This window comes from Phalacrocorax carbo, chromosome 15 (assembly GCF_963921805.1).
Source record: "Phalacrocorax carbo chromosome 15, bPhaCar2.1, whole genome shotgun sequence".
NCBI classification, from domain to species: domain Eukaryota; kingdom Metazoa; phylum Chordata; class Aves; order Suliformes; family Phalacrocoracidae; genus Phalacrocorax; species Phalacrocorax carbo.
The window spans coordinates 15,749,819-15,773,851 of NC_087527.1; the positions used below are offsets into that span (position 1 = coordinate 15,749,819).

General features: G+C 43.7%; 1 protein-coding gene across 14 annotated transcripts in view; it reads left to right on the forward strand.

Annotated features, from left to right (window-relative positions):
- ARVCF (ARVCF delta catenin family member) overlaps positions 1–24,033 on the forward strand; it is a 288,430-nt gene that overhangs the window by 206,350 nt on the left and 58,047 nt on the right. For all 14 annotated transcript variants that reach the window (XM_064466541.1, XM_064466548.1, XM_064466551.1 and 11 more), the window contains 2 exons: positions 898–1,397; positions 10,211–10,394. In XM_064466541.1, the coding sequence (XP_064322611.1) occupies positions 898–1,397; positions 10,211–10,394 (684 nt within the window). The remainder of the gene's footprint in view (positions 1–897; positions 1,398–10,210; positions 10,395–24,033) is intronic.

Here is a 24,033-nt window from a genome sequence, read left to right on the forward strand (position 1 = left end):
AATGAACTGTGTTAAAATATTTTCAACTGTGTTGATTTAATTCTGCCCTGTGCGAGAACTAGGACAGTAATATCTAAATCGGTGCACGAGCCGGTGGTGACTGACTGCGCTCCAGTCACACACAGGGAATTATGGCCCAGCGAGATGGACGCCGTTCATTGTAATGCTGTAAATGATCTTAAGAGTGTCTAACACCCCGCTTAGTTGATGATCTGGGAAGGAAAGCTCAGGGTACAGGACTTGTTTTGGATGTCCAGCAAATTACTCTGGTGTTAAGAGTTGGACCCGGGTCTCTCGGCTGTCAGCCTCCTACCGAACGATTCTGTACAGTGGGCATTTATTACATGCTTGGGTTCAGGACGTAGGCTTTCCCTCATCTTTGACGTTGCTCTCTATATCGATGAGTTCAGCGTACTTGTGCGAGCACCGGCGCGGAAGCGTAGCGGAACTACCAGACTTGCAGAGAAGTGTCTGCGGTCTCTGCCCAGGCCCTGAGCGCCCTTAATTAGAGTCTTGGGTTGTTGCAGAAGTAGTGGCATTAACGAAGCTCAGTGTTCCCTACTAAATAAAATCCAGCTCTATCATAATTGTTTTGCTGAGTGACCAAAAAGAAAGCAATCTGTTCGATGACTTGCAGTTCCTGTCAGCGTTTCGTTGCTAGCCAAATACTGCACTGTAGTCCCATCACTGCCGAGTACTCAGCTGTGGTTAATTTTCGAGTTACTACAAATAAATTATTTGAAAGTGTAAATATGCTGCCCCTAATGATGTTTGTGATATTAAAAGGTTTGCTCATAGCTGAAATATCCGTACTGACTCAGACGTACAGGGCGTTTAATGTGCTTTTTCTTTTTTTTCTCCCCCCCTTTCTTTCTCTTGGGACTGCTGCTTCTACAGGGGCTACGATGACCCCATCGAGACAGAGATGGTTGAAGAGAGGATACCTTACCTTCACGGTGGCTACGCAGCACCGCTGGCACAGCCGGAGAGAGGAAGCATGGCTAGTATTGACCGTCTGGGGAAGCGCTCCCCCTCTATTGACAGCATTCGTAAAGACCCCAGGTGGAGGGACCCTGACCTCCCTGAAGTGATTGCCATGCTCAGCCACCCCATTGATCCAGTCAAGTCGAACGCCGCAGCCTACTTGCAGCACCTGTGCTACGAGAATGATAAAATCAAAAAGGACGTGAGGCACCTTAAAGGGATCCCTATCTTGGTGGGCCTACTTGACCATCCAAAGCCGGAGGTCCATCGGAAAGCCTGTGGGGCGCTCAGGAACATCTCCTATGGGAAGGATAATGAAAACAAGGTGGCTATAAAGAACTGTGATGGGATCCCCGCATTGATCAGGCTATTGCGAAAAACAAATGACATGGAAGTCAGAGAGCTAATTACAGGTCAGTGTCTGTAGTTTCTTTAATGAATTATTCTTTAAAAGAGTCCTTTCAGCTTCAGGATCAAGGATTTCTGGAGATCAGAGCATTGAAGGAGAATTTAGATCACCAGCTGCAGCCGTTTCTTTAGCTTTAGTGGTGTGAGAGAGCCCAAGGCAAGCGTGCCCTTCAGGAGGGAATGGAGATCGTCTGTGTATGTAGCACACTGGGGTTTCCCTGGCTGCTGAGAGATGGATGATGCTTCTTGGATCTAGCATGTGACTGCACGTGGTTGAGTTACTGAAGCTTAAATGAGTTATAGCAACTTCATTGACAGGTAATTTGTAGCGCACTTACCCTCAGCGTCTTATAATCATGAGGTAAGATATGCTAATCTAAAACTTTCCTTGTTAATCTCTTTACAAAACAACCCTGCTGCCATGTCCCCACTACTTCATATTGACAGAACAGTCGGGCTCCTCAGGAACACTTCCAGCCCCCGGTCCTGGGGATTCTCAAGCTGTATATAAAGTTGCAGCACTTCTGGGCTGGAAAACTTGGATTTTAAGGAGTGTAGAGCCTGCTGTTGAGATGCTCGGTGCACGGAGTTTGCTTGTTGCAATAATCGGAAAAGGGAGAATTACATTTTGAAGTTACTGAGTTCATGCACGCTTTGCAGGGAGTTTCAATCACTTATAACTCCGTTATTCAACCTGTTTTTTATTTGAACTTAGTCTTGGACATCGTCCAAAAAGAGTAATAAAGTATGTGCCAACTTTCAAAGTTCAGCCATTAAGTGAAAAGGGTGGAAAAGTATGTCAGCTCTTAAACTAAGGAGAAATATATTGTTCTTCAGTCTCCCATAACTCATGAGGGGTGAAATGGATTTCCCTTTCTCATCTCAGAAGCAGCAGGGGATGTTTGGATGGAGACCAAGACAGTTGCAATGAATTTCAGTGCCAGAACAGAATTTTTCAGAAGGTTTTGTGAGTGAAAAAATGGGTCCAGGGCTGAAACTCTTTAGCTACCTTATCAGTGTTGGATCCTCCAGGCAGACCCTATTGCAAACATGGATTAAGCCATTAGAGGTAAACATCATAATTCTGTAATCGCCTCAAAAAATATAGCAGCTCTCCAAGTTTTTACTGGTAATCATAATTCTCCGAGACGAACGGTGGCCTTTGGTGTTCCAAGTGTTCTTCCCCAGCCATTATAGGATATTGAGCAAACTAGGTCTAAATATACAGTATAGAAACCAGCAGGGATATTTTCCCCGTCCTTTTCCAGTGAGCTGGTAAAGGAGAGCTGCCTCTTTTGTCAGAGAACCTCTAAGTAGCATGTGTTGGTTGTGCTTTGCTGTCTCTGCTTTGTCTCTTAATGTGGAAACTCTGTAGGTAGTACTTACACGCCATTTGCTGCACTCATTTAGTATGATGCCTGACTTAAATCTATCTTCTTTTTTTTTTAAATAAAGAATATCTGTTTATCTACTGTTCTAGTTTACTCCAAACTAATTTCTGGAGTGCTGAGAAGGAATAAATTTATTTCTTTAGATTCAAGAAAGGCGAAGCCAGTCTATAATTTACACTGAAGGAATATCATTATAATGCTAAGTGGTAATCAGTCACTTTTGAGATGGCAAAAACAAACTGGATGTTTTCCCTCTAAATGGCGATTGCTTTGATTTCCAGTTGATTAATTAGTTTTACAGTTCAAATGCATTTTATTTGACAGTAGCTCCTGCTAATTAAATGTAGCATTTTTATTCCGCTTTGGGTTTTGATATTTAAAGCTCTCTCTTTTCCCTTACTGAGAAACACCAGGAACACTGAGGGTATTAACCTAAACAGATGTCCAGCAACAGATGATGTGGAACCAGGAATAATTTCATTCCACTTCTAAAATGATATCACCGGATCTGGTGTGAGGCATTCAAGCATCGGTATAGAAGAGTATTCCAGCAATGCCTCTGTGGCCGGCGCTGGTGTACTCGCAGTCAGCGTTCAAAGCCTCGGCTGGTAATGTGGAATTGTCCATTCGAAAAACGAGCTCCGAAAGTCAGCAGAGAGAAACAGGAGCCGACTTGACGTGTGGAGGGAGCATTCAGCCACGGCTGCTACAGAAGGGCTGTGTTTTGCAGCCTCAAAAATTCCGATCACAATTCTGATGTTCTTGTGGTAGAAATCTTGGCTTCCTACCTGGGTTGTTTTCCCTAGTGATAAACCAGAGGCTACCTTTGCCATGAAAGTTTTTCATTCTGCCTGGAGTGAAGTCTCTGGGGACTTCAGCAATGCAAAAAAAGGAAAAAGGGGGGGAAGAGAAGAGACACCGGAGTACAGGGTTTGCGTGTTTATTTCTTTTAACAGGCTGCAAAGTCAAGTTTGGTATGACACATCAACTTTTTTCTGGTTTAGTATTTCTTTAACTCGATACTGGCTGCTTTTCGTAAGCTGAATAGTAATCATCAGCTGGTCATCCCAGATGGGGCCGAATGGTGAAATAATCCTGCTTTCCAAAGTGATTTAAGTAATTTAAAGAAATTCAAATAATTCAGATGTCCTCATTCAAGAGCACTTCCAGTTTTGAAGCTTTGCTTCTCTGGGTGTGGGGCGCTGCCTGCCTGCAGGACGGGGGTGCGTGGGAGCATGCAATAAGACGCATAATTTGCAGCTGGAGATGGTGCTTTCTGGCAAATGAGAGCATCGTTCTCATCTAATTTGAGAGTCAGTCCTTGGCTTTAGTACAGCTCCGTGGCCTCTCATTAGCTTGGTGATCTGATGCAGCGGCCACAGCTGTGCAGAACAGTGTGAATCAGGCCGGCCAGCTGGGTCTGGTCGCTGGGTTAATGGAGTGGGGAAGCAGCCATGCCAATATGTTTAAAACGCATAAGAGGTAGGTGCAGCGGCAGGGGAGCACGAGGGAGGAGTCGGGTGCGCGACGCTCGGCGGGTCGGAAGCGTGGTCACTTGGCTGCTTCACAGGATGTGTGTTTTGGAGAACGCAAGTTAGACAAACGTACTGACGTGCAATTTCGGAAGCAGGCTGAGTACACTGATGCTGCGCTACTGCCAGATTAAGCGAGCCTGTAGCTTTTTCCTTCCAGATAGCACTGGTTTTAGCAGAGTTTGAAAACCACCTCTGGGTTAATGCCGTGTCTGTTTTACCAGACGTTCTTGGTATATCTGCAGATGGCACTAAAACATGATGTCCCTCAAGGTAGGACAGATACATGAGGCATGTAAAAATACCTTCAGAACTCAAGATACAATCATAAAATACTACAGATCTCGCTTTTCTTTCTTTCCACCGTGTGGAGTTACAAAATGTCTCCCACCTACTGCACCAAGACAAGCTTGCTTTAACTGTTAGTGTGTCCATCAGTAAATCATGAGTAGAGCTGTGATGAGAAATATTCCACAAAATTCTTCCTTGCATCCCTTTCTAGGCTTGGAACTGTCCTACTGAACTTTCAGTGGATCATTTTCTTGAGAAATGGAGAGAAATGAGGATTAAGCTGATACAGAATTTACTCTGTTCTGATTGGGAAAGCTGCAAAAGTTTTATCTTCAGTGATAAGTTTTTTGTTTTTGTAGAGCAAATGTTCCCATCAGATATGCAAGACCAAAATTCTATTAAATTCTTTGAAAAGCGATCAGAAGTTGGTAGCTTTAATGAATAATTTTGTTCTTTGTGAGAACATCGAAAGTAATTTTGTTGTTTAACGACACTGCACTCATTTTAAGTGGTGCAGAATGTGATTTTCCTGATGCTGTGTGTTGCCAGGCTGGCTTTAATTGAAAAATGATTGACCTTCAAAATGCTCTGCAGAGGAAATATTTTGATCTAATGCCATAATAGAAACTTGCAGATTGATCAGCCTGCTCAGAATTCACACCTTCTGGGCATTTACGTACGCTAAGGTCCTGTCAGCTGAGCAGCCAGTAACTTCTCTTTGAAGGGCCATGCTGTCTTGAACCTCCTGGTTACAGGTGAGCTCACTCCTTCCATTTTCGGTAGGAAGCTGGTCAGAAGGTCTCTCTTCACGGTGTTTTCTGTAACACGGTAGTTCATGCTGAGGTTCCAAACTTGACTGCTACTTAACGTGAAGGAGCGCAGCTCCAATCTTCAGGACTCAGACTGATCCGTAGAGGGCCAACATGCATCAAGTCCTTGGTGAACGTAATGCAGAGCGCTTTATTTTCCCAAACGCTAAATGACTGCGTACGGGCCATAGAGAATTAAACAGCTGCTTCATCAAATTTCTTGGTGACGTTGATGTTCGCAAGTAAGCAAGCGCGGCAGGAAAAGATTTCCCTTGCATTTCCGAAGATAATAGCATGTATGTATTCTGCCATAATTTCTTTAGAAATCGTACCACAGCTCCAAGGAGGTGACATCTTGGAAATTTTGGCTGTGGCCGTAATTGCTTTTAATATTATGTAAATCATATAGCTGTGTTTATAGCTTACAGTAATTTTTAATATATTCTTACAATAATCAGTACTTCTGAAATAAAGACTTGTAGCTGTTGTCCGTGCTTAACATGCTGAAAGAGTAGAGGTAATGGTTGTAGTTAGAAATATGTATTACAAATAGTATGTATGAATAAAATAAAGATTGATCATGATTGTGATCACCACCTGGAATCACAGAATCATTAAGGTTGGAAAAGACCTCTAGGATCGTCAAGTCCAACCCCCAACCCAACTCTGCCATGTCTCCTAAACCATGCCCTGAAGAGCCACACCTACACGTTGTTCGGACACCCCCAGGGATGGTGACTCCCCCACCTCTCGGGCAGCCCGTGCCAGTGCCTGGAAATTCATGCGCTGTGGTCAAAGAGGCCAATACTTGTAGTGAAAGCACGTGGAAAATGGAGATAACTTCATTTCCCTTATGCTGCTGCGTTAGTGACTTGATTTCTCTTGAGTGCTATTCATTTGAATTTATTAAACTTAGAGTTTTAAAAACAGTGTTTCCAGCCTGTTAGATCATTAGTGTGTTATGCTAATAGAGGCAGGGAATGATTTTTAAAGATGGATGTCAAATTTAGAGGGATTTAATTTTTTTTTCCCCTCAGATTTTTCTCTCACGCTGCTAAAACCTACAGTCTGATCTGAATTTGTTCACTTTTTTTTTTTAAAGTTCCTTGTGGCTACCACTGTCAGTGTCTTTTCCATGGAATTTAATTTCTCAAGAGCTGAAAGGATGCTGCGATTTAGACCTCTTTGTTTCATAATTTTGAAAAAGAAAAATATATTGTTGCTGTTTATTTTCTGTACCTCTTCTTGTGGAATATTTTCCCAATGAAGTCAGCCTCAAACCTGAGTTTTTTCTCTGCCTTTGGAACCACAAGATTCCCTCTGCGTTGTTTACCTTGGGTTACCCTTCTGTTAAGTGGTGCACATTTTCCTTTGCTGAATGCTGTTCAACAGAGGGATTCTTTTGGTTTTCCTCATGCAACTGTCAAGGAGAATATTATAAATTTAAGTGCTTTGACATTTTTTTAATAATTTGAAGAGTTTTGAGCTATTTTTTTTTTATAGTAAGTGTCTTGTATTCTTCACAGTTTGGTGTTTTCTGTGAACCATTTGAGAGATGGGAGGCAGACGAGCAACTGAAAGGCTTGCAAACTGCTGGGTTTTATCTTCAAAGAGGATGGAGGAAAGGCGTTCTGTTTAACGCCCGTCCCCGTTGTCTGGCAGCCGCTCAGCGAGATTGGTGGTCAAAACGTGTCTGCCCTAAATGGTTAATTGCACGAGTCGCGTTCAGCCTCTTAATAAAACTTCTGGATGAAGATGTGCAAGAGATCCTTTTGTAGGGGCAGGTGGCTCTGTCGGCCTGGATGGGGCTATTGGCGTCGGCGAAGCCGACTCGGGAGTGGCGGATCGGCAGGTTTGTGCTGGTTTCAGGGTTGCGATCCAGTTAGAGCACTACTGAATCCCAGTTGCGTGTAGCCTCTTGAAATAACTACTGGTGAACGAGAGGAGGGAGTTTGGAGCTGACTTTGTTTTACACGTTGGGGTTGAAGGTATTGAAACCCAGACGCAAATTGCTAAGCTTTAAGACAAGCAAAAGATTTGAGCACTGGAAAACTTTTGTACAATCCTGTAATATTAGAGCTCTCGGAAATTTTCTAGGTATTTTTGGCTTTTTAAATATAGGTCTGCCTGATTCTTCTTAAGCAGTGAAATTTGCCTTTGTAGTTTCACACTACAGATAACGCATCGTGTCACTCCTCCAGGAAAGAGGAAAGGCAGAATCTCACTTCAGGTGCAAAAGTAGTATGTGCATTTAAGGAAAGAGCTCTCAAATATATATGAAGGGCAAACAGATTTTAAATCTTAGCTCTTCCACACACAGGTGATTTTAAATCTCCACATTGTTTCCAGTTGCAATATTTTGCAGCTTCAAAAGAACAGAAAGGCAGGGTCCTTACGAACGCCACCCTAGGGTCCTCAGCTGACACCACCTTTTCCTAATATTGGTTTTGACCACTGCATATACCGAGTGCTCCATTTATGTCCCTGTGAGGGAACCCTGACATAACCCTCCAGAACCAGGGTATTCTGCACACCCTGTTCCCTGTTTGAATCTAGGTTTGCTCCAGCAATTATTATCCTGCCTAATTGCCTGAGATTTATCCATCTAGTCTCAGTGCTGGACATTCTGATTTTGCATTTGAATTTTGAAGTACTGAGTCAGCAATGCATTTAGGGATTTAATTGTAATTATTATTTTTATATCAGTGAGTCTGATGTGCTTAAGGAATTGGTGTACAATAACTAACTAAAGCCTGTCTAGTGAAGTATTTAAAATTAATCGGGTAGCTTATATGTCAGTTTTTAGTCTTACAAATATTGACTCGCGTTTGTTTCTTGTATGATGTATATTTTTGAGCCAACTTGTTATGAAAAGTAAAGGCTTGCTTCCACAACAAAATGGGGCCAATTAGCATTTTCTGCTTGGTTTGGGGTTTTTCCTTATTGTCCATTGTGTTTGGTGTTTTGCAATGACAAAGGGTGATTTATTGTAACGGGGGCAAAGAGAAGATTAATCTCTCTTTCATCTATACAGTCTCATTTGAAACTGAAAAAGTGGGTTATGAAAATCTCATACAGTGTGTTGGCTATGAATGGCAAGGGAATTAGGCCAAAAAAGCAATATTCTTGCATGGTTTTAGAAAAAGACTGAAAGAAACATGGTGTTCATTCTGTTGTCTTCCTCGGAGTTTCTTTATTAGTTATATGGTCTCCTAAGTCTGAACAGACACCTGGATTTTGTCAAGATCACTTCGACTAGGAGACACCACAGCGTTTGACTTGCGCGGCTCTGCTAATCATCCGCCTCTGAGGTTATCGTGTAAGTGCCAGTCACTGCTCAAATGGAGATAATTCCCCTCCCGACCTGGCACCCGCCGTGACCCTATATGGATAATACTCCGATATTAAAGTAGGACGTTTGGCATTTGGCACTTCCATCTTGTAGCAGTGAAAGCCTGCGTGTGAAGGAGAGTTCCCACGAGGTAGCTGCCTTGGCTCCTTGGAGGTGGGGCTGGTGGCCCTGCCGGTGCTCCGGCACGTCGGACCGTCGCACAGCTGCAGGCTTCCTCGCTGCTACGTGCCTTTGGTTGACTGACAAGGGTCTGGCGAGTCCGTGTGTGTGTTAGACTGTGAGACAAAACTACTACATCCAAAACCTTTTTCCGGTCTTTTTTAAAGCTTGAAAATTGTAGGTTTCAACGCTCGGAGTGGTTGAAAGGCACTGAAACAAAAGGTTGCACCTCTGTTGTTCTTTGTGTTTTGCTTTAGACACGCACACCGAGAGGTGAGTACCTACAGTTTGCACTGTAGTGTGCACAAATTCACGGTGGTTGTAGGACGGGGAGCCTCAGGTTAATATTGAACCCGCTTAGGAAAGACTTCCTGCGTGTTCTGGGGAATCTACCTTTCCCGTTTGGTGTCTCTGAAATCTTGGTAGTCTTCACACTTTGCTGTGGATATCGGAAGCGTGCATCTGACTCCCTCCGAGCGTCATTACTGATAGCTCTCAAACTTTACCAGGCTGGGCCAACGCAGAAATTACCTCTGGAGTGAATGTCCTGTTTTAGCCCTAACCTAATGAGCAATAACTATCAGGACAGTGATACGGGTTGGCTGGGAGGTTGTATCACTTATCTAAGACCGTATTATTTTACAGTTGTAAGGCTGTTCTTCTGTTACATTGTTTTGATGTTTGACTTTTGTCTACTTTGGCACATAAATGAGGTAAAATGGAAAGACGGAGGAGGTTTGGGTCTCAGCTTCTTCAAGGAAGCATATGCTTGTGCTACTGAGTGATCTGAACACAGATACTGCCTGTGAAGGTAAATAACAGAGAGGAGTCCTGAATGAAATACTGTCTTGTGCAGAGGATAAGCATAAGATCAATGTTCCTTCATAAATTCATCCCTGTTTTTAAGACTTTCTCAATATACTTGTCTGCTGCACTGGATGAATTTTTACTTTTTGAGGCACAGCTAGACTTAGAAGTGTTACAAAATTTGTACATAGCAGAAAAATCCTATTAATCTCCAATAGCACATCACGTTTATGTATTCTGTTGTAGGACTTGATGACTTCAACAATATCTGTGCCTTGGTAAAAGGGCTTCCATGCTTTTGGAAATGCTTCTGTTGCAGTGACTGTGGAATTTTCCCTAAGCTGTGTGTTAGTCTGGCATCTCATCAAGTGGTTTCGCCTTTTTGTTTAGTTTTATGATTTAACCTTTTAGTGATTCTCTGTAAATCTAGTGATTCTATTTAAACTTGTTATTTAATACTCAGTGTTTCTCCTGCAGGCACCCTGTGGAACTTGTCCTCTTATGAGCCCCTGAAGATGGTCATCATCAACCATGGTCTGCAGACACTTACCAATGAGGTGATTATACCCCATTCTGGTTGGGAGAGCGAGCCGAATGAGGACTCTAAGCCTCGGGATGCTGAGTGGACAACTGTCTTCAAGAACACTTCTGGTTGCTTACGGTAAGGTGGAACTGTGGAGTATTAATCTGTCCACCACATCCTGTGTTTAGGGTTTTGTTAAAATTATTTTGGTTTGAAATAAGGTATCGTTTATCTTTCATTTTTTACAGAGATATCCGCCTTTCAGTGGCCACAATAGCAATGCTTGGAGGTATTTGTCTGCCACGGACTCTCTTGTTGCAGGGCTTGTCAACGTAGGTCTGCCCACTGGGGTCAGTGTGAAGAGTAGGTCATTTTTCCAGGTTAGGGGGAGTGGCTCTATATAGGGAGGTGTATAAGACAATGGAGAGTGGCCCAGGTAAGATTAACTGCCCAGCTAAGCCCCCCAAAAAAAGCATTTTGCAATGCAAACTCTACCATATGTTCCGAGAATCACACTTAAACTTGTCAGTTGTGGTGTGATCAGTGGGCTGTTTCTACAGACTTTAAGTGCTTTCTCTGCTTCCCTTGATGGTGCTGGTTTTATGTATTTGAAAAGTGTGTTTTCAAACAACTCCCTTCATGGAGTTACACTGAGCGTGAAGCATCGACCCAGTTTTAACTATGAACACTTTAGTGGACACACTCCTATTTTAGGCTAAAGTGACTGAGGACCTATGGGAAATTAGTTAAGAACCGAAACTACCTACCATTTAGGAACTCTTTCTGTATTCCTTGCCGAAGGAGCCCTTTCTGGCTAGAGATTGTCTTTGCAGTCCTGAGGGCACCCTGAGAGCAGGACAGGGCATGCTGGAACCTTGGGTCAGGAGTCCTAACGCAGTCGGAAAAGCCTGAAGAACCAACGTTCCCTAAACAGTGTCTTTCATTTTGCTTTGCTTTGCGATGAAGTAGTGGAGGTGCCCTGTTAGATTCTTGAGCTTTATGAAGTCAATTAGTTTCAACAAAACTAATAAAGATTTGGCATTGTACCTTCTGTTGCTCTGAAGTATGCTTCTGTCAGAGTTCTACTGATTAATGCATCTTGAGAACTTGCTTCATTTCTGTTTCTTGGGCTTGTGGGCTCTAAATTGCAATAACTATTCCCCTGAGTAAGTTCACAAATGAAGAAAGTAATGAAAAGTGTTCTGAAAGGGCTCATTACTGAAATTATTTGCAGTCCCACTGGAAACTAAGGTCCTTTAAGTAGGCTCCAGACATCATCAGTTTTTACTTACTAGTGTCTCATTTTCTAATGGTGTTCTGCAAGAGGAAATTAGTCATGGTGGGGGATAAAGGGATTATCTGAATGAATATGAGGTTCTCCAGTAAGTGTAGACAATAAATTGATCATTAGTAGACTAACCTAATCCACATCATAAATTTTTATTAGTATGTGCAGTGCCCTGATCCTCTTGAACTTCTACATTCCAGGATAGCTTGGGGGCTTTTATTTGTTTGTTAGTCTGTTTGGGTGGGGTTTGGGGTTTTTTTGGGGCTGGGTTGTGGTTTTTTGGGGGGTTTTGGGGTTGGGCGTGTTTGGGGGGGTTTTGTTTTGCTTTTTGAATTTCAGAGCAAGGTACTGGTTTTACGGGACATGCAAAAGCTTGTGGCACTTTGGACATTTCATATTCTCAAAGGCTAATGAAGAGGGATGTGGAGCATAGCAGTACTGATTTGTTAGTTAGAGAATTTCACCTTCTGGTGATTTGAAGTGGTCCTGATGCAGTTCAAGAGCATCAGGACAGCAGCCAGTGAATGGTGACGGCTTCTGTTATTGAAGAGGGGAAAAATGCATTTCAGTCCTTTCATCTGTAGTCTCTGCTGTCATAGTTGTGTGGGACCATGTGCTTCCTTGTGGAAAACTTGAAGCTTCAGTCAGATGTGGGGCAAGCTGATATCATGCTCAAAAGTGGCTGCTTAAGGTAAATGGAGATGTGACGGCAGGTTAGCAGGGAAGGGTAATCTGAAGAAGGCAGTTTGGCCGTGTCTCTCTGCCGTGCCGTGGAGAGAGCAGCCTCTTGCACTGGAAGGGGGAGAACTGTCTTGCTGGCTCCTTGCTTCCTGCAGCGAGGTAAAGTGAGTCCAGGACAACAAAGGTGCAGGAGTAGGTGAGACCTGAGCTGGCTTTCAGTTGATGGTACTTCTTGTTACAGTGTCAGCGATATTACATACCTTTTGTAGAGCACTTCCACATTTAGGGGTAAAAATGGACATATCAAACATAATTATTGTTACTACTGTTGGAAACAATTTTGCATTGATTTGTTGAAGTCCTTTGCAGCCTATCCTTAAAAGCACCAGCAAGATAGGATAGTTAACACCAGCAGAGAATAAATTGTTGCAGCCATCTGTCTGACAGACTCAGTGTTTAAAAACCCCTTTGCCTACTCTTCTCATGTTGACACAGGAGCTGGTCCTGGAAATCAAATTTTCCATGAACGGAGCTTATTGGCGGACTGCAAACTGTTTACTAATTTGATACTTAATTGGGAGGTTAGTCCTCCTGACGGTGTGCCAGCCTCCGTCGTCCCCTTTGGAAGCGAGCCACAGGGGTGCGCTGGGTCGTCTTCCGAAACGACTGAGAGACTCTTTGAACTTCTGAGGTATAGGTGTCCTTGCAGTTAGATATCCACGCGGAAGATGGGCGTTACGCATGCAGGAGGGCATTCATTTCAGTATCGTTTTTTTCAGTTAATGAAGTTTATCAACAGACACGGGCGAGTTTGTTTCAAACTCGGTGATTCACAGCATGATCTGTCAGTTAATTATTTGTGCTTTTATTTTTTTAACACTGCTTTCTGATCTTTACTTTGTTCTTAATCTATGTCTCTTTTAATAACGTGGAGCCTTGGAAACACTTGCTTCAAAATAATTGAAAAGAAGTAATTAAAAAAAAACCCAACCAACACTTTCTTGCCTTTACCTCTTAAAATCCCCGATACATCTCATTTTCCTTTCCAGTCCTATCCTCTGCAATACTTCCCCCCACCCGTAATTCGTTAGTCTCTCTCCCCCCTCACTTGGGGAGGTGAGGTGCCGGTGGACGTCCAGGTCTGAGTAGGGCAGGGTGAATTGCACCCTAAGTGGTCAGTTTGGACCGCTTGTGCCAAAGGGTGGAGGGACGTCTGGTATTAGCACAGACAACACAGTGCTGCAGGTACAGGCGGGGCAGAGGGATGCTTTAGCAGAGGGTCAGGAATTGGGGCCAGGATCTTAGCAGACACTTGTACCCACACCAGAGCTGCTTTACTTGGGAATTACCTGTGCAAGACCATGCTCCATGCATTCTTCATCCTCTTACCCAAAGCTACGGTGGCTTACTGGCTTTGCATTTACTGGCCCTCATTTCTGCCCACTTTCTAAAGTAACCAAAATCCATGTGTGCTGCTTGACGTTGACTTTAGTCTGTATGGCCAAGGGACTTGTGCTGAGGAATGGATCTGTCTGAGCTGCTATTTGAGAAACCCCATGTGTGATACCGAGTGATGTTGGACCTGATCCTTTACAAGCTGGAAATCGGAGAAACTGTGCAAAGTTTGTTATCAAGAATGGCATTCAAATACTACCTCTTCTGCTCTAAGTTAAATAACTCTGGGATTACCTGTGATACTTAATGATGTCCATACCAAGCTACCATAGCTAACTGATAACGTATTATTCATAGCCAGTAAGAATCAAGGGAAGAAAAGGCAAGGTTAAGGTGTATGTTGACTTTGGAGCCCAGCCTTTATTTTAAGGGCTCCCTCAAAGTCAAGCCTTCTCCCATGACTGTGGCCACTGTAGGCATCCTTTGAATCCTGATATTCGGAACATGAGGAGTGGGTTCTGTATGCCATCCACTCTCTACTTGGCTTGCCAAAAAACTTCCTTCAAATAAATGTTTTGGGAATCCTGTATTCCCCTTTGCAAAATAAAGACTTGGCAGCACAGCCGATTTGCAGACTATGATCCAGTAATGACATCTATTGCATGCTTTTTCTGTGTTCTTTACCAAGAATGACTGAAGTTTTCAGAACCTAGTGCAGGTGATGATAATTTTGTCTCCATTCTCATCCTGAGATCAGGAAAAAGATGCATTCTCTTCCATTGCTGTGCTTTGTTTACTGTGGCAGACCAAACATGATAAATGGATCTGCAATGTCTGTAATAATTTTACTGCTTAAAATGGCCACAAGCCTTGTGACAGACACTACCTTGGGTGTAATTTTGTAAAATAAAGGTATTCTAATATTCTGTGAGCCTATTGAGAGAAATAGGTATGGTGGAAATCTGGAAAGGAACAGTAAAAAACAAAGCAAAGACTGAATTATTGAAATGAAGTGGGGTTTTGGTTACGGAAAAGTAGGACTGGGGAAGAAGTAAGGACTACATTTGCTAGGATAATCATTAAATATGCACAGATATTCTTTTATTTCATTTAGAGTACAAGTTTCATGTCTTCATATTGTATTTTATTCTTTTAGGTATGTGAAGAATGTCTCTTCTGGTTACTGTCTGTCTGTCTTTAAACCCCTAAACCCCTACTGGGATTTGCAATCCAGAGCATTCAGTTTTAAATTAGGTTCTCCTCCAGTTTAAATAATGTAATGATATGGTGCATGTTAACAAGGCCTTTTTGTGATCCTTCCTACAACTTTGACCAAGACATCAAGGTCCCTGGGGAGAAGAGTGCAGGTTGAGTTGCTGCGGGACCGATGGAGCTAGGGCTAGCTCACAGGTGCCCAGGCAGCGCCAGAGCCCTTCCCTCTGTCTCCAGGTCCCTCTCAAGGTGCTTCTCTGCTTTAGAGAAGTGCCACGTCTGTGGGTCGGAGAGCGCTGCTGCCGTCGCATCGTCATCTTTGTTCTCAGTGTAGGCATCCACCATGGTTCCTAGTTCTCTGGAAGCAGCAAGGATTTTAATGGTTTAAAAATGAAATTCATTCTGGGCTTAATTGATGTTTTCTGCCTAATTACTTTTAATTCTCCCTTGGATTTTTTCACTTCTAAGAGGACAGAGTAGAACTTAGTTCCTAAATTGCCAACTTTCTAGCCTGATTCCTGTGCTAAGCTGACCTGCTGTCAACAAATGTTAAATGAATTAATTTGCATAGCAAACAGATGCAAAGTGCTCCCTTTTCCAGGGTGCCATCTGTAGTTGCAGCATTTCTTGTCAATTCTCCAAGTACGCAGAAATTCACATTCACAAATAGCCTCAGGGTTCAGAGACCTGGCCGTGGGTGTACGAACACAAACAAACTGCACCCACTTGACTTTCACTAAAAACGTGCGTTCTTGAGATCAAAATTGCATATAACTGCTTGTCCAGCATCAGCTCCTGAGGCGAGAGGGGACAACCTGGTGGCTAGAGCTGTGACTCTTGGGAAGTGTGGATTTAATTGCTGTTCTGCTACTATTCTGGCATTATTACGGGCAACATTAGATCACAAAAAGGTGTAAACCATTTATTTTTAATGGCCCTGTCTCCTGGTTTTGGTGAGATTCAGGCTCCTAAGTGAAGGAGTGGTCTGGCCTTCGGTCACTGATCTTCACTTTCCTGTCTTAGACGTGGGATTGGCACCTCTGTCCTTACCTTCCCCTCAAGCTGGTAAATACCAGTAGCTTGAGGATTGTGAGGTGCTTGGTTCTAGTGCCAACAACTGGGAATAAGCTCTTCCTGGAGGTATAAATTAAGTTCATGGAATCTGAACTGAAGAGTTATGCTAAGTGTGAGATAGGATGTTTGAAGACATGAGATAAGGACTTGGTGGATTCAGAGCCGAAAACATACTCCACCAGGATGAGAACTGATGGATAAGTGTCTGCAGGCTCCTGGTACTTTCATGTACACCACAGGAAAGAGGACGGCAGGAGCTTGGTGCTAAATCATTAATACTTAGGATGTGCCAAATAGGGGGTTTATATGAGAATGTTTTAAGCCCTTTTCTGAGGAGGACAGAGAGCATTAAGGCACATGCGTGTGTAGCTTGTCCTGCAGGTGTAACTTGGGGTGCTTCAGTCACATGTAACACTGCTTAATGGTAACGAACTCTCTCCTCGCGACCGATGTCTTTATGTACTTGTGACTCTACATACGCAGGGGTGCGTGCATCTGCGAGGCACATGGAGGTAAGGGAGGTTTGTCAAACAGAATCTGGTCTTATTTTGGCAGGAAAGTTCGCTCTCTGCACCTTGGAAATGACTGTATGAGTGTTCTGGTGACACTGGTGTGTCCATTTATTTCCCACCTCTGCATGCTGAATTTGAGGAAAGGAATAAGGGCTGTGAAAGCCAGGTGCTTATGCCCTCCTTTCTTATTAATGATTAACGCATGGCTTTTCTCTAAAGAAAAGTGCTTGGGAATTAGAGCTTTCAAATTACCTTCAAGTTCTATCTGTCTTTAAACCCTGCAGGCATAATAGCATGTGGTGACAGTCCCATAATATTTGTCCTACCTGCACTCTCATATACTTGAGGCAGCCTTCATCTCCAAGCAGCTGAAGTAAGACGGCATTTAAGTGCAAATCTTTGACCTGGAAGCACCGTCTAGTGAAGAGCAGGGTGCAGGAGGTGAAGCTCAGGGGATGCTGCTACAGTGCTGCCAGCCGAGCTGCCCTTGGTGTCAGGGGATCTTTGCTTACCGAAGCATGGCAGGACAGACAAGACGCAAAAATGGGAGCTTTCAGCTGCTGGCTTTCATTTTCTCTTTTATCAGCAGCAAATCAGTTACTGAGCTTGACAAATCTAGCGTTAGTCCAGAGCCCTCCTTGTGGCAGCTACATTTGTCCCCTGCTCCAAAAAGGATTCTTTGATAAAGTCATTTGGTTGACTTTTCCTCTCAGTCTGCGTGCTCCCCTTTTGTATGCTTTTGTAGGGCAGTTGTTTAACCAAGGAGGCCTGGGCAGGACTCGGTACGACGCTTAGCACGTCCCTGTCCCACGCAGAGGAGGTGAGGGCAGCTGCTGCCGTGTCTCTGCCCACGCGTGCCGTTTGCATGCTGGGTTCGGCCTTTGGGAGACTGCTGCTAACGATACTGTCGGTGTGTAGTTGTGCAACAGGTACTTCTGAGCTGGACTTCCAGCAAAGGAATAGTTTTAGAAAGAGATAAAAACCGAACAGACATTTGTCTGTGAATCTTGGCTTTGGAGGCAGCAAGCAGCACAGAAGAGGGAGAGGCTTATCTGCCCAACCCAGGCTGGAAAAAAACCAACTCAAATTAAAAATCCACACAATAGAGAGGAGTGAGTGAAGGCAGTTTTTTAATTAGCTCACTGATACTATGCAGGATCACAGCATATGGCTGTCCTGGGGCTTATATGATGAGCAGAGCGTTTAATTCGTGCTGGTAAGGAGCTGTTAGGGTTCCTCCTGACAGTTCCTGATGTTTAGCTTGTAATATAAATAAATTATGCATAGATTTTAGCAGCAGAGACATAACCTAGTTACATGCAGCCTTAATGCTTTACAATCAAATCTGAAGTATAAATTTAAGGTGCGCACTCACTTATTGCCTTCTGTCATTCCTTAGGAATGAATCTAGGTCCCTTCTCCCTTGGCTGTCAGTGAAGGGAATCGACAAAACATCTGTCGCGGTGGTGGGATGAAGAGCAAAGCTGAACCTAAGCTCGCCACAGTGACTGTAATGGACATAGTTTGCTTTGGAAGGCATGTGAGCTGTGATACTTTTTTAGATAAATACCACCTCATTTTTGTATTTCTGAGATTCTTTTCACGTTGCAGCAAGCGTGTGTGATAAAGCGAGCAAAGCCCCTTAGCCTTTCCTCCAAGCAGAGACTGGAATAATTTGGGAGCTGGGTAGCTGCTGGGCATCGTGGAATTCTTATGTAGTGCGTTTCTGCATCGTTTTGCATTACAGGAGAGCAACCGAAGGCCCTCCAAGTAGGTCACGCAGGAGGTAACCAGTCAGCATTTTACTGAAAAGGCATTACATGTTGTTTTGGATGTAGAAAGCCACAAGTAACAGAGGATGGACTCGACATCTGTACCTTGTTAAACTGTACTGGTGGCTGTTGAGCCCCTGCTTATTGCAGGGAGCTCTTACAGGCAGTGCTGGCGTGAATACGAGACACGTGACGGCGTGCTGTGTGGATCTCTTGCTCAATGCCAGTGTTGCTGGAGCACAGGCTAAGCTTGGGGAGTCCTTTTTCAGGGGTGGCTTTTGGTATGGCCTCTTGAGCGTTTGGCCAGGTAAACAAAACCGACCCCTTTATTCAAACAGCTGGAAGGGGTTTTCCTTCCAGTCAGCTGGGGCTGCTCCGCTGCTCCTCTCGGATCTAGCTGGCGCGTGGATGCGTAAGCGGAGCACGAGTCTCCAGTGGGATGATCTGCCTGGATCTGGTACCCCTTTTCTCAGTGGAGCCGCGGCTCCCCACCCAATGTCACCAGCAGTAGAGCTCCCCCGTCTTTCTGTTCATTTCATTTGGAGTTCGACTTCCATGTTCTTTACCATGTTCCCTGCTTGATTTCCGACTCAGCTGTCTGTTACCAAACTCCACCGCGTCGCAGGGGGCTCTTCGACCGCTGCTGCCTGGATCTGGCTATCTTGGCAGCACAGCAGCTTCTTTCTTTTTCTCTATTATTTTCAGAACAATGAATTAAACCAATTAAACTTTCTAGTGTTTCATGTGAACTGAAGGATGGAATTAATTCTATTTCTGCATGAAACAACAGAATGATTTTTTTTAAATGCTGTATATTCCTCCTTTGGGACATTCAGTACCTAGAAGTACGCTTGGAAATAGAGTACATTTACTGCAACTATTATTTATCCATCTCCTTTTGGCTGACATCCAAATAAAAAAAATGCTTAATAGTAAAGCAAAGTGTGGCTGCGGAAGGATGTTTTTATAGCAAGGGTTCTGACCATTGGGGTCAGGTGGGTAGAACAACTAACTTCCCACTCGGGAAGCGCCGCTCGCTCAACCCACCAGGAACCACAGTTGTTTGATGATCACAGGCACCCTTACCTTCCTCAACAGTGCTGAGACAGACTATACAGGAGCCAATGTTACTTTTTAGCCTGGCAATACAAAAATAGCTGTTAGAAGGTTGTTTACAATAGTAAAAAGTAGGATTTTTTTGGGCAATGTGAGACCCTGCAGTGTGCGCGAAGAGGCTGTGTGAAAGGAGCTCATCGCTGCCTCAGCTTCGGCTCTCGTCCACGCTTCTTCCCGAGAAAGGCGGAAATGTTACGAGGAAGGTATCTTAAAAATTTCCAGTCAGCTTTCTATTTATCTAAAAAGCAAAATCCCCAACCTGTTGTCTTCGTTCCCAGCTGGGTCTCTAAACAAAGTGGTGTTCTACACCCGCTGAACTGAAGCGGGACGGTGAGTGTTCAGTAATAGTCTAACCTCTGGCCTTCAGCTTCGTCTGCAGCGCTGTGGGATAACAACTGATGGCGCGTTGCAGCCAGGTGGCAGACACAGCGATGCTCTTGGAAGTACTGGTTTTAATGTTCAGAGAAAAAAAAATGTGTCTCTTTGATGCTTGTATTTTCAAGTTTCTCTTTATCGTTAAAAAAACCCCAACAACAAAAGCTCTCCGCATCTCCACTCTCTCTCGGATTGTTAGGGAGAGCACAGCGGGGGCATTGCTGCATGATTTGCATTGAAATAGTGCAAATTAAGAGCCATGCATTTAATTACTTCTAAATCTTTTCTCTTGAGGATAATTTTGGTGTGTGGCACAGATAGTAGTAACAGCTCACCTATCCTAGAGGTGATGAATACCAACTCTGTTCTGCAGATGCAAATGTTACATTCAGACTTGCATATTATTAAGAAGAATATTTGGTGATAATGATAAGCTTGTCTAAAGCGTGAACAGATTTCTCAGCACATTCCCCGCCATTTTCTGAAGTCTTTAATACCAACAGGCTGGATTCCTGGCCTGATGTGTTTCTACGCTGGTAGGTGTTTACTTTTATTTAACATTTACTTAGTGCTCCTCTGTTTTGTTTTCTCAGGGAAAGCATATATTTGAACATCCTTACAAATCCTCCCTCACTAGTCCTGTCTTAGTCTGGGCTCCCAAGAATTTGAGGGAGAATCCAGGTCACTTTTTCCAGCTAAAGGCTAGAGATTTAAACTCTCTGGAATGAGATTTATTCTATACTGTTTTATATAAAATCAGTCTTATAGTTGGTTTCCTTCCTATGTATTTTGAGCAACGTGGACAGCAATTCCATGCCTTGCTGCTAGAGTTGCTCTTTTGGGTGTTACGTATGGTTACGGTAAGCACACTCTGAAGCTTTCTGTTACCCTTTGCAGTGTGATGTGAGAAAGATACTATTGTTGTTTTTAAAATATGTTTTTCATTTCATGGACTCTTGGAAAAGTATTGAAAAGCAGGGAAAGTCAGGGGAAGCTGGAAAGGCCTCTTTGGGGGTGAAGAGTCAAGGCAAGGGAAGCAGAGCGTACATAACACCAGAGATGACCGGCAGGTATCATTTGTCACTGTTTTGTATAAAAGCGGTTTGGGTGGTTCCTCCTCCCCATTCCCACTCATCTGAACAGGCAGCAACTTTATTCTCATTTATAACGGGTCTTTGCCAATTGTCAGTGCCTCAAAAGCCCTGCAGAGTTCCTGTTTCAAGTTGTTCAAACTTAAAAAGTATCTTTGACTTCATCTGTAGAGGTTCTTGATACTAAACTGCCTGAGCAAGCAAGTCACTGAGATAATGTGCTTAATTCCAAAATCTTGGGGCCATTCCAGTTGTTGCGTGGCAGCCTGGCTCCTAAGTGACAGAGTTAACAAGCACCCCAGCTAGGGTTCTGCCTGCCTTTTCTCTTCAGGGTCATGTATCAAACACTCCATCCGCTGAAGAATTAATTTTCCTCTGATACAAAACGATGCTTGTCTAATGTGTAGGAAAGTTCAGTGAAAAGCAAATCTCTCTATCCAAGTCTGGATGCCATACGTTGCATATCTACCTTTTGCACGAGTTCAGGAAGTCTCTGCCCTGGGCGAGGCTTTCCATTCCTTTTGCGGAGTGTCGCCCTACGTCGGATGGCCACGCGTCCCCCCTTAACATCTGCTGGAATCTGTCACCCGTTTGTTGATTTTCATCACTCTTGAAAGAAGGGTGGTTAGAAACTTTGCTTTTGAAAGTTTCCTTTGGAATGTGATTTAGTTACGTCTTTGTTTCCATAACGTGTAATAGATCTGTAAGATGCATCAAGAACAATTCCAGCACAGGAGGGAAATTGGAAGAGATTTTTCCTGACTCCAGTCCATGGAGCGCAGTATCACGTTGGCTCTTTCATTGCAGTTTGTCCTTTTTAATGACCAATACCAGGCTCTAGCTCTCTTGTCCGAGCAATCCCTTTTGTCTCCATGCTACAGTCCCTCCTGAAGACCCAAGATAAGAATTTGATGACTACCAGGCAATGTTTTTCAAAGAGGGAGATAGTATAGAGTTTTAACACCCCAAGGCAGAAATGCAACCTGGCGTTTTCCTGGGTTGCAGGAGCTTTTGAAGGTTGCTCTGGATCGCGGAACCACCTCTGGGAGCGCTTCTGGGATTGCCAGATGAGACCTTACTCAAAGCATACTGTCTTCATTTTCACCAGGCCCGCCTCCCCCTAGCGCTTAGGGATGTTGTCCGTACTTGCGCGTGTGTCCGAAATGCAGCCGTTCCCATGGGAATGGGGGGATCCTCGCTGCCTTTTGCGGTGTTGGAGCAGCAGAAGGAGCAGACTGTGAAGCAGGTGCTGATGTCCCTGGGCTTAGCCTTTCTGAGATCCGTGTTGCCTAGGCTTGTGTGGAGAAGAATGTGAGCCGAGCTCTCCAGTAGGTCTGGGTTATAGTTACAGGCAAGGAAATGGGTTTTGTTGTTCCATGTTCGATAAGTCCCAGGGGCTGCAGGAATCTCATTACCCGAGGAGGGAGGACTAGCAGAATCCCAGGAGTGCTGGCTATTTATAGCGGAGATGTTTCTGCATGAGATGCTCCTAAGGATGCGTTTTCTGGTCTGTTAGTTACAACATTAAAACTGCAAAGTTTGATGCCTGGATAACTTATTCATAGCATTAGTTAGCTATTAATTCCTGCAGAGTTTTCATGCTTATTTACGTGTGACATACGTGGGATTTTTTCTTAAGGCATTCATTTTCAGTAAATTTTTCTGTAGTTGAAGATACAGCAAGCGATATCAGCAAGCCACACTCTTCCTGATGCATTTTTATAGTATCTTTTTCAATTATAACCATATCAATGTCTACCTTAATATTAATCCTAATAGAGATCAAGAAATAAGAAAGCAGGATACAAACCACTGTGATGCTGTTGATAAAGCAGGAAAATAAATATGCTGCAAGTGGGGTAGCACAAATGGACCACAGAAAAATCTCTTATGGGCTTTGGGGCAAGAAAGGTGTGAAGGACTTTTTTTTTCAAAATTTGATTTTTTTTTTTAAAGTCTGCAAGTTTTCCTTATGTCTTTTACCTCTCTTTCTAATGTGTAATGAGTGAATAAGAAATGTGATACACAGCTCCAGATAAGATAATTTTTAGTGTGTTTCTGTCACCTTCAAGCTTAATAAGTAATGCTCTGCTTTAATAGCTGTGCTTGGAGGTGGAGCTGCTATGCTTTATTGCTATAACTCCTGAAAGGTATCACAGAGAATTTGAATTCTGATTTCAGTTTCATAAAGACTTTACATTAAAACTCAAATTTGGGCTTTCGATACAAAAGTATTAGCACAACTGGAGGTCGAAAAACATCACGTAGAATTCTCTCTCCCATATATCCTGTGGAATCATATTTAATATCCGCTTCACCTGCCTTGCTGAGCCATTGCTAGAGGTGAGGCTGTGTGCTAGGATTTGGGGAAAGGATTCATTTATCTGCATTTCATTTTGCTCTTAATTGAAAGTTAATGTGCAGTGACAGCAACCAACTCACCATTAAGCATCTTCAGATTTTGAGGGGTCTCTGAGAAAATGCGTTTTTTTCCTAGTCACTCAATTAACGTAGCAGCCTGCCCGGGCGATGGGCGGACATGGGAGGGGACCACGATTGGTTTGTTAATTACTGGGAGATTGGCCGTCCCTCTAGTTAGTTAAAAAGAAAAATTGGCTGCACGGTCCTGAGAGCAGAAGGAGATGGTTGTGTCCCGAGCTCTTGAGAGCTAACCTTACACAGCTTTGTGGAATTCAAAGACCCTGAAAGCTGAAAGGTTGGCTGTGGTGGTGTCAAAATGAGTGCATTTCAGCTTTGAGAAAACTTTCCGTGTAGGTTTTACCAGTGAGTGCTATTAAGAATAATTTTGTCACTTCACCCCACCCCCCACAAAAAAAGAAAGGGGGGAAAGAGAGAAGCATTTGGACCATTGACTTGAATTGTATTTATTTACTGGGAAATGGCAGGTTGATGCTTATGCGGGGCTGGGCCTTCAGCGCACGCTCGCTGCCAGGTGAGGCAAAGTTCATAGCTCCCCTCTAACAGCTCCTGCACTCATTGATGTGGGCGGCTTTAACAGCTCCGAGCAGCCTTTCGCTGCTCTGCCTCGCATCTTCTACCTGTGCCCTTCTCTTGTTCAATGTTTTGAGAAATTTGAAGCCATATAAACTTAGTGACTGTCATCTTTTACTTTCTAAATGTGACTGATGCAGGCTTTGTGCTGAGTCCGCTGTACTCGCTGTGAAAGGTGGGCTCTAAATGTCAAAACATGGGATTTAAACTGGGTGGCAGCAACTTCCAGTCACGAAGCTGGGGATACAG